The sequence below is a fragment of the Canis lupus genome, chromosome 38 (genome assembly GCF_048164855.1).
Source record: "Canis lupus baileyi chromosome 38, mCanLup2.hap1, whole genome shotgun sequence".
Classification (NCBI taxonomy): Eukaryota; Metazoa; Chordata; class Mammalia; order Carnivora; family Canidae; genus Canis; species Canis lupus.
The window spans coordinates 17,996,363-18,006,872 of NC_132875.1; the positions used below are offsets into that span (position 1 = coordinate 17,996,363).

Here is a 10,510-nt window from a genome sequence, read left to right on the forward strand (position 1 = left end):
ATTTGATGATGAGGCCTTTAGAAAGGTAATTAGGTCTTGAAGGTGAGGCCTTTGTAAGAGACGAGAGCTTGCTTTCTCTCTGCTGCCCTGTGGAGACACACAAGACAGCCATCTACAAACCAGGAAGAGGGCCCACACCAAAAACCAAATTAGCTGCACTTGAGCTGATCTTGAGCTTCCAAGGCTCCAGAAATTTGAGAAATAGACTGATGTCTAAACCATCCAGTTTGGTAATTTGCTATAGTTGCCCAAGCTAAGATATATGGTAAGGGAGAAGAACTGGAAATCCATCCCCCTAAAATCTTAACTAGGACACTGGAAAACCCTGATGGGTTCCCAAGAAAACCATACATACTTCTGAGCCATTGTGATTATAATAGCCATTACATATTGAAAAATCTGTCTATACTAAGCACCATGGTGTGTGATTTACATTATTTCCACTTCCCAAAATAAATACTAAGGAAGATGGTATCCATATTTTATGTAAAAAAAAAAAAAAGAAAAAGGACTTTATTGTTCAGAGACTGTCACCTACCCATTGGTCACACCCTCTGTGATCTGTGTTTTGAACACTTCTCTGTCTTGATCTAATAGGTACTGATCATTGTTTAAGTACTAATAGTGATTTTTTTTTTCCACTGAGGAGTTAGTGGTTTGTTGTAGCCCCAACCAAATACCTCCCCCTTAACTCTAGGCTTTGTAACTAGCACCTTTCAGTTAAAACTAAGTCTTGGTTATCTGGGATGGGTGCGTCAGGGCAGCTGCTCAGTCCAAGACTTCCCCTCAAACCCTGCTTCAGACACCAATCTGAAATCCAGATTGTGTCACGTGTTACCCTGACTGACCAGCTACAGATTAAGGGTTCTAAGGACCTGCTCCGTAGGACAACTGGTTTGCTAGAATGGCTCACAGAACTCAGAGAAATGTGTTACTTACTAGATTACTGGTGTATTATAAAAGGACAGCAGGAACAGCCAGATGGAAGAGACATATAGGGCAAGGTATGGGGAAAGAGTGGGAGCTTCCATGCTCTCTGGGCATGTTACTCCCCCTGAGTGTTCACGTGTTCACCACCCTGGAAACTCTGCAAACCTTGTCCTTTTGGGGTATATTTTATAGAGGCTTCATTACAGGGACACGACTGATTAAACCAATGGCCAATAATGACAATCTACTCTCTCCCCTCCCCAGCAGTCGGGTGGGGCTGAAAGTTCCAACACTCTAATCACATGGTTGGTTCTCCAGGCAACCAGCTGCCATCCTTATGGGCTTTCCCCTCAAATCATCTCATTAAATAAAACATTTTTATGGCTCTCATTACAAGAAAACCAAGGGTTTTAGGAGCTGTATGCCAGGAATGGGATTAAGACCAAATCTATATTTCCTACTGTAACTTATAGTATTACACAAGGTAACAGACTTCCTCTACTCTCTAACAAGGATTCTACAACATAGCAAGCATGTAGAATTTCTGGGACAAAATGCAAAATAAAGGACTAACGGACATTCTATTCTCTGCTCCATTCCAGTGTTCTAATTTACCACATGAGAATGAAATGATCCTAATTCTTACTTTATCAAAGTCTCCTAATGGCAGTTTAATAAATCCATGTATGAAGGAGCATCATAGATTACATTTAGCCAAAAAAGCCACCACCTATCTCCTGCAGAATTATCCCAGATTTCTTGGTCCACCTTGACCAGAAAAGCAGAAGCACTTCACTTCTCTTAAAATGCATTGTCCTCCCACCTTTGAGGAAGACTTCTCTTCACAGCATCTGGCAATCTGCCCTGGTGACTGTGAGATTAGCTAGGAAAATACTTCCTTAAGTGCACTTAAAAAATTCTTGTCGATAAGAAGCTTGAAATAGGGATGTGATTAATCAAGTATCCAAAATATTTTTAATTATTCTATAATAAGACGTCCTATAGGATAATCTTGTTTGCTAAGTTTATCTGAGATCAGCTTGTATCAGGAACAGAATTGAAGAATATCTACATCCGAAATTACTTTAGGGTCACTAAGCTAAACCCTCACCCAATACTTGGATCTCTAATGGAACATTTACAAACAGCCTTTCGACAAGTTTTGGAAAGCAGAATTTCCCACCTCACAATAATACTCAAGTACATTTCTGAACTATTTCAAAAGTTCATCTTCATACAATCTTCCCCCTTTAATTTCTGCCCTCTATGTACAGTTCCATTCTCTGGAACTACTAGGTCATTAAAGGAGTAACTGGGTTTCTCTGAAGAAAATTTCATTCCATCATACAAATGTAATAAAGTTCTCTTAGTCTAGAACTACAAAGTGTGAAAGTTTGTCACAATACAAGGATATCCCTACTGAGCTGACAACTATATATAAGAGAACCTTCCATCTTAAAGAGAAATAAAAAAATCAGTCCTCACCACTGAAAGCCATAATGATAAGGAGTCAAACTTCTGAATACTACACAGAATAAATAAAGAATCTCAAATGCTCACCTTCTAGCTCTTGGTTGTAAAATTCATATATAAATTCCTAATAAAATACATTATTTTATCTTTTAATACAATTCCACCCCAATAGTTGTAAATATCCTCCCTTTTGCTCAAGAATTGGCAAGTAGGAAGAGAGATTTCCACAATTTATTGTTCATTAGTTTTACAACTTTTTCATGAAGGTTATTTACATATTTAATACATTCTCAAACATTTAAAAGGCATTATCGGGCGTTATCATTTTACTAGCAACCTTATGAGCACATACATCACTAAAATTCTTTCCTCTTACTTTTTTTTAAATAACACTGATGAACTAGTGGAAGCAATTTCCCTTCTTTGTGAAGCCTATGAGTGTCAGTTGCACCTCCAATAAAAGTTCCATTGATAAATATTCTCGGCACCTGTTGAATAAACAAAAGATTAGGTGTCACTCTAGTCAGAAGTATAGGACCTTTCATATAATAATAATAATAGATGCTCATACTCTGGGCACTTTTTATGGGCTGGGCACCAAACTAAGCTCTTTCACAAAGTATCTACTTAAATCTCTACAACCCCTGAAGTAGGTACTAATTTTAGCCTTATTTTGGAGGGAAATGAGGCACAGGAACTTGCCCCACATCACAATGATAGCAAATGAAAGAGCTAGGATTTAAATGCAGGGCAATCCGACCCTCAGGCCCTTCTAATTGCTATGGCATATAAAAGGGAAAATAGCAGTCTGTAACTATTGTTTATATGTTTAGGTGGTTCTTATACTTGTTTACTGAACGGGAAAAGTATACCATAAACATCCTCCATGCACATGGAAACAAGAAAGGAAATGACACTTTATATTTTCCTGATAATGCATTTCATTGAAAAAATGCATATGGTTGGACAAATTTCAGGAATCTAAGAACATAAAGCACCTAAAGCACTCTTATTAGCACAGTAACTCAAGACTGACCCATGGTTTGTACTGTCCAAGCCAAAGGAGGAAGAATTTCATCTTGAAAGGAGCTCCAGGAGGATCTTAAAGATTCACCGACAAGTACTCATGACAACACCATTACCCCACTCTCCTAGTCAAAACACACACACACATGCATGTATGCACATATGGCAAGAATAAAAATAAAATGAATTCTGCTGTTTCCCACTCTCTGAATCTTGTTCCCTGATCTGCCATTTCTTTATCCATAGAAGATTCTCAGAGGATGAAAGAGAGAGTGCCTGGCTCACTTTTCTAACACAAAGGTCTAGGCTCTAGGTGACCCCGGTGCTACCTATTTGGGGAAAAGCACCACAGAGATACACTCACAGTTCTTTCACCAGTCATTTTGTAGAGAGCATCTTGAAATTGGCTTCCATATTCAAGCATGTCCAATTCCACCACTTTATACTTAACATTCATGTCATGGAAAAGTTTTTTTGCCATTGTACAGTAAGAACAAGATGTTTTTGAGAAAATCACCACACAATTATCAGAAATGGTTTCCTGAAGTCAGAAAAAAAAAATTCTTTTAATTCTAGACATTACTTTCTGGAAAAAAATCATGATTATAGTGGAAAGGAGAAAATAGATAATAGGGACTTAGTTTGAGCACTGAATCATGAGACTCCAAAATCCATCTTCTGCAGATTGAGAATATTATTATTCATTTTAAAGGAATGTTTTTAGGAAAAAAAGTATGTAACAGATGCAAAGTAGGCATGGAGTGATAACAATAATAATCATAGCCAGTTCATATACAGCAAACATCTCTGTGTGCCAGACACAATTCTTAACACCTGACCTTTACTAGCTCATACAAACCTCGTTATAATCCTGAGATAGGTCCTATATTTATCTCTATTTTACAGGTGAGGAAAGTGAGGCACTAGAAAGCGAAGTGACTGACTCATAGTCCTCACCTAAAAAGAGCTGGAAAGCTGAGACTTGTGGGTAGGCAAGTCTCATTCTATAGTCCAAGCACTTAAAACTGTTACATTGCCTCTTAAATACTTAATAGGTGTTTAGGAGTTAACTCCTTACCTTCCTTAACTTTTAATGGTGAGAACTGATACACGATTTCTCTTTAAAATATAAGGCTTTTTGGGACACCTGGGTGGCTCAGCGGTTGAGCGCCTGCCTTAGGCCCAGGGTGTGATCCCAGAGTCCCAGGATCGAATCCTACATGAGGCCCCCTGCATGGAACCTGCTTCTCCCTCTGCCTATGCCTCTGCCTCTCTCTCTGTGTCTCTCATGAATAAATAAAAAAATCTTAAAAAAAGAAAAATGTAAGGCTTTCACTGATCCAGGTATAATACCCCTCAACTTCTACTCCTTCTTAAATATCTTTATAGTAAAACAACAACAAACTGTCATTACAGTATTGTTAAGACATTCTTCTATTGTTGTTCCTGGAAAAGCTACTACCAGAAATGCTGATTCAATGGGTTACAGGCAGAAGTCAGAAAGTTTTTTTTTTTTAAACTTCCTAGATGATTCTAACATCAGCCTGGTTTGGAAAACACTCTTCGGGTCTTCATCACAAAAAACATGAGACTTTGCCATGCAACTGCATTGCATTGCCTGTGAAATTTGCTTTCTTTTTTGTTTCTAAATATATAAATGTGCAGGTTCTTCAAGAGATTCTGAATAGATAGGTCTAACACCCAAGCATCTGTCTGGGCTGTTCTTACGCAGGTCATAAGCAACACCTTCAAGATGAAAGCCAAAATTCAGAAAGTAATTCTAAAGTTACATCCATCTTTGGGTGTCAGAAGGGTTTTAAGGCAAGGTCTACCTGTCTGAAAGCTGGTCTACTTTTCTGCCTTCTCATTTTATAGATGAGAACGTTCACAATACTGAGAAGTTCACAATACTAGGATTTAACCCAACCTGTCCCAATGCCAAAGCCAGTGCTTTTTCCTCCACCATGCTGCCCCGGCTTATAAGCACACGGAGACCATCATTTAGAGAGAGCTGAGCATCCCGGGTGTTGACATTCATTAAAACAACTGATAAGGGATCCCTGGGTGGCACAGCGGTTTGGTGCCTGCCTTTGGCCCAGGGCATGATTTTGGAGACCCGGGATCGAATCCCACATCGGGCTCCCGGTGCATGAAGCCTGCTTCTCCCTCTGCCTGTGTCTCTGCCTCTCTCTCTCTCTGTATCTGTCATAAATGAATAAAATATTAGAAAAAAAAAAACTGATGAAGACAATTCAAAGTGAGTTGAAGCTCAAGATGACAATGCTAGAGTTTCTCGAACAATCCTTCTCACCTTCTCTTGAGCTCAACCTTGTTAAATTTTCACGATTTATATTCTTGTTTTAAAAGGAGCAATTCCCTCACTACAGGCTTCTAGCATTGCTGTTAAGTTCATCAGCTGTGAGTGAACATTTTTTTAGCCGAACAAATTAAAGGCAGAAATGTTATATATGTGGTGGTGGTTGGTGGTGGTGAAGAATAGAGAAAAGAAAAACATGAGTATGTCTTGTTGACTGCAAGGGAAGAAAACCATACATAAGAAAAGCTTCCTGAGGCAGAATTAACTGCGTTTTGCAGTGAAAAAGAGGAAAAGAGTTCACAGAAGCACACGGTGTTCCTGAGAGGATCACTTATAGAGTAACTACAGCACACTAAGTTCTGTGTTAGGGGAGAAAGCTTTACACACCATGCCAATATCAAACAGTATCCCTGGGGCAGCGTGACTGGTATCAACAGTACAATAAATTGTGAACTGGATTATTTTGATAGCAGATTTTAAAATATATATTTAGTAATTCATTTGCTGACCTAATGTCGTGTTGAATACTGAATAAGCATATTAAATGTGTAAGACCCAATTCTTTTTCCACAGAGGAAAGTTTTTTCCTACTTCTCCAACACTCACTTGAATCTGATTCACAGGAGCAGGTGCTGATGCAGATGATGATGTGCTGTTCCCCATCCTAAAAAGAATTTCAAAAGGCAATGCAGCTTTAAACATTAAAGATAATATATCATTAAAAATAAGACAGCAGATGAGATCCATTTGAAAAAAATCCGGTACGCAAATAAATATATATCCAAATCTATGAAATACAGAAAAGTTTTACTTGTTATTAGTACAAAAATATAGGTTTACAAAGTATTTGTTTACAAAAACCAAAAGGGACTGTGGACTGTGTGCTTTGCTAGCCTCCACATGTCCTTAATTATTTGATAAAACCACATTTACTGTGTTTAAAGCCTGGTGCACTCATATCTGAACACCAAATTTCGCACAGACTGTCCTAATGCTTGACCTATGACCTGACCATTAGTTCAAAAATAGTTTCCATTTTCATTTTAAAATATGCCAAATCTTCATGTCACAAATTCTCTGTGACACAGAGAATATACAAAGATTCAAAGATTTTAAGGAAATTAAGATATCTCAATCACAATACTCATAGCTCCAAGTTTCCTGATCCATAAAGTAAGAATAGTCACTCCCACCTCAAAGGGTTTACAAAGATTAAATGTATTGACAGCAGAACAGTCCCTTGATCACAGTAAATATTCAATAACGTTTAACATATTACTATCATTTCTTGATTACAGGGACCCTCGAGGTATATATTTATCTAAAACCTAGCTGTTGGAGCTTATAAAAGGAGGCATTCATTGCAACAAGAGTATATTCGCTAAAAACTTGAGCAGTTTATATCAAGTCTCTCTGCCTATCTCTAGGACCTCTCCCCATCCACTTTATCTTTCTTGATCAGCCAGGTCCACTGCATTGTCCAAACCACATCCAACATCCTGATGCAAACTAATTAGAGCAAAATTACAAATCTTACAAAAGAATCACAGAATAATATGGGCTTCAAAGAAGAATTACTTGAACATCTAAAGATTAAGTGACTAAGGGGGATCCCTGGGTGGCTCAGCAGTTTAGGGTCTGCCTTGGGCCCAGGGCGTGATCCTGGGGGTCCTGGGATGGAGCCCCGCATCAGGTTCCCTGAATGGAGCTTGCTTCTCCCTCTGCCTGGGTCTCTGCCTCTTTCTCTCTCTCTCTCTCTCTCTCTCTCTCTGTCTCTCATGAATGAATAAATAAATAAAATCTTAAAAAAAAAAAAAAGATTAAGAGACTAAAATAAAGAACCGAAGTTTCAAATATTTCAAAATATATTCTCCTTATGATTATGTTCCACACTCAAGTTTTGATAGAAAAATTTCTCCTTCCAAACACTTCCTTAATTCCCTGTGAGTGCATTTAAAATTTAAATGTCGGGAGCACCTAGCTGGCGTCATCATCAGTAACTCAGGGTTGTGAATTTGAGCCCCACATTGGGTGCAGAATTTAAGAGAAAAAAATTTAAATGGATAATTACATGTTATCCTCAGATGATGAGCAGCTGATTTACATGGCCATGCCTTCACACTTAGAATAAGGATGCTATAACAAACATCTCCTTCAATAATTACAAAGAGAGGCAGGAACTACTCCAAGGGAACATTATAGCACTAGAACTCCCCAATGTTTACAATCTATCTTAATAGTCAGCAAGGAAATCTTTAAAACAAAAAAGGCTTATGCACTTAACTCAGGAAGGGGTGAGGATAGTATGCTAGGGAGACTGCAACCAACTTAGATGGGGAGCAGAGAGTGCACATGAAGAAAAAAAAGCACGTGGAGTTCCTGGAGCCCAAACCAGAAGAAAAAAAAAAAAAAAAAGGTTAACCAGCACTGGGCTGGACCTAAGAAGGGGCTTCGGTGTAATAAATCAGCAACCTGGGCAGCCCGGGTGGCTCAGCAGTTTAGCAGGCCTTCAGCCCAGGGTGTGATCCTGGAGACCTGGGATCGAGTCCCACATCAGGCTCCCTGCATGGAGCCTGCTTCTCCCTCTGCCTGTGTCTCTGCCTCTCTCTCTCTCTCTCTCTCTCTCTCTGTGTCTCTCATGAATAAATAAATAAAATCTTTAATAAATAAATCAGCAACCTATTGGTTTATCAACTAATTTCCATCTCTAGTCCAGCATCTAGCCTTCATCCCCAAACTACCTACCACAGTATCTCCTACTGAAGCAGGAGTTTCAGTAGGACCTTCAAATGAATGTTATCTTGGGCAGTGAGAGGAGGTAGGGGGTGCGTCGCAGTATCATCTCCTACCCTCTCCTATAAAAGTGTTTCTGGAAAGAACCTCTCTCCTTCAATTTTGGTGGGGCTTGGTAAAAGTTATTACCTAGTAAGTTAAAGGGACATCAACAGAGAAGTGCACAAGAAACGTTTCACTTCAACAATGACTGCACCCATTAGCCATGCCACGTTTATGGAGCGCCTACTGCATACTAGGTGGGCGAAACGCTAAATGCCTCGGGGAGTCACATCACTGGAAAAACACAGGAACTCAAGGGCCTGTGAGTCAAATAGCAAAAACCACGTGGTTAGCACCTTCCGGAGTGGGTCACCAGCTTAGCACAGAAAGATCATAAAAGTTCCTGGCGCCTTGCAGAGCTGGTCAGAGTCACCAAACCAAGGAGGAAGGAAGAGACCCCGAGGCAGAGGGACGGGTGCTCAGTGGCCGGCACAGACACTGCAACTGGCCCCACCACCTGGGGGCCGGCCGGGGCCTGCGGATGGCTCAGCATCAGCCCGGGCAGGGTCCCCCCGCAGGCCTGGCGCCGGAGCGGGAGGCGACCTCAACCTGGGCCAGCCGCAGGCCCATCCGCCCGCTCCGCGAGGCCTTGTTATTCAGTAGGAAGCGGCCCCTTCACTTCCCGCGGCAGGCGCCGGGTCCAGCAGACAGACCTGCACAAGCTCCATCGCACGGCGAGAGCTTCCCTGCTCGTCTGACCCGTGCAACGCCTGGGGTCCTCGGGACTGGGCTCGCGGCGCTGTTCACCCGAAATCCCAATGGGTTAGGCGGGGGAGGGGAGTCCAGGCCGCCCCGACTCCGGCGCTTTCAGCCCAAGCGTCACAGGATCCGTAAGACACGAGCGCTTAGGGCCTCGTCCCCCCACCCCCACCCCCATCCCCATCCTTCCCGGGCCCCGCCGCCCTCCCAGGGCCCGCCCGGCGCCCAGCGCTCGGCCCAGGCCGCCCACCGGCCTCCGCGCCCCGCTCCGCCCCGCCCCCCTGTGCCCCCCTGCGCCCCCCGGCGCCCCGTACCCAGAGGCCGCGGCTCCCGCCGCCCCGCCGAGCCGCCCCGCCGAGCCGCTCCCGCTCCCGCTCCCGCTCCAGCTCCGCACCGGCCTCGTCGCCCGCAGCGCCGCGCGGAACCAGGACATGGTCGGAGCGTCCGGCGGCCGCGGCCCGGGAGAACCCGGCTCCGCCCGCCCCGCCCTCGGCCCCGCCCCGGCCCCCGCCCCCACCGGCGCCGGCCCCGCCCCTCCCCGGCCCTCCCCGGCCCTCCCCGCCCCGCGGGGCTGTCCGAGCCGCCGCCGGTCTCCTCCGCGCAGCCGCGCGCGTCCTCCCTGCATGGGCGGGGGGTGCCGGGCCGGGGGGAGCGGGGAGGGGGGCTGTGCCGGGGGTGCCGGCGGGGGGCGTGTGCGGGCCGGGAGGGGGGCGTGGCGGGGGGGCGTGGCGGGGGTGTGTGTGCAGGGAGCGGGGAGGGGGCGGTGCGGGGCCGGGGGGAGCGGGCGGGGGGGGCGTGGCGGGGGTGTGTCTGCAGGGAGCGGGGAGGGGGCTGTGCCGGGCCGGGGGGGGGGGGGGGGGAGCGGGCGGGGGGGGCGTGGCGAGGGGGGCGTGCCGGGCCGGGAGGGGGGCGTGGCGGGGGGGTTGTGCCCGGCCAGGGGTGTGTGCAGGGAGCGGGGAGGGGGCTGTGCGGGGCCGCGGGTGCCGGCGGGGGGGGGGGGGGCGAGGCGGGGCGAGGGCGGCGCACGTGCGCCTCAACAGCCGCGGACGCCCCACCTGCTGGCCTCGACGCCTCGGCCGAGCCCTCACCTGGCTGTGCAGGGCTGAGGGACGCCCATAGAGGCTCACGGGCGCGTGGAAGCAGCGCGGCGGACCGCGGCCCACATCCTGGCGAAACGTCCAGAGAAGAAAAACGTCCGAGAGAAAGACTCGAACCGGTGGCGTCATCACG

At 45.0% G+C, this 10,510-nt stretch overlaps 1 protein-coding gene across 6 annotated transcripts; it reads right to left on the minus strand.

The window, feature by feature from the left end:
* Positions 1 to 2,620: 2,620 nt before the first annotated feature.
* On the minus strand, positions 2,621 to 10,510 carry GLRX2 (glutaredoxin 2). 6 transcript variants are annotated; one of them, XM_072814894.1, is made up of 4 exons: positions 10,369 to 10,510; positions 6,353 to 6,410; positions 3,794 to 3,970; positions 2,621 to 2,891 (listed from the first exon to the last, which is right to left on the minus strand). In XM_072814894.1, exons 1-4 carry the CDS (start codon positions 10,395 to 10,397, stop codon positions 2,760 to 2,762), a joined length of 396 nt encoding a protein of 131 aa, XP_072670995.1. In that variant the 5' UTR covers positions 10,398 to 10,510; the 3' UTR covers positions 2,621 to 2,759. The 6 variants fall into 6 exon arrangements, with proteins under 6 accessions (XP_072670995.1, XP_072670997.1, XP_072670999.1 ...); XM_072814896.1 differs by lacking the exon at positions 10,369 to 10,510 and adding an exon at positions 10,336 to 10,356; XM_072814898.1 differs by lacking the exon at positions 10,369 to 10,510 and adding an exon at positions 9,675 to 9,777.

Bases quoted from the DNA above. Each gene is read 5' to 3' on its own strand.
- GLRX2 (XM_072814893.1), bottom strand. From the start codon at position 9,713: ATGTCCTGGTTCCGCGCGGCGCTGCGGGCGACGAGGCCGGTGCGGAGC. The intron at 6,411-9,594 runs GTACGGGGCGCC...AATTCTTTTTAG, and splicing joins GCGGGAGCCGCGGCCTCTGG to GATGGGGAACAGCACATCAT. The intron at 2,892-3,793 runs GTGAGTGTATCT...TTTATTCAACAG, and splicing joins AAATGACTGGTGAAAGAACT to GTGCCGAGAATATTTATCAA.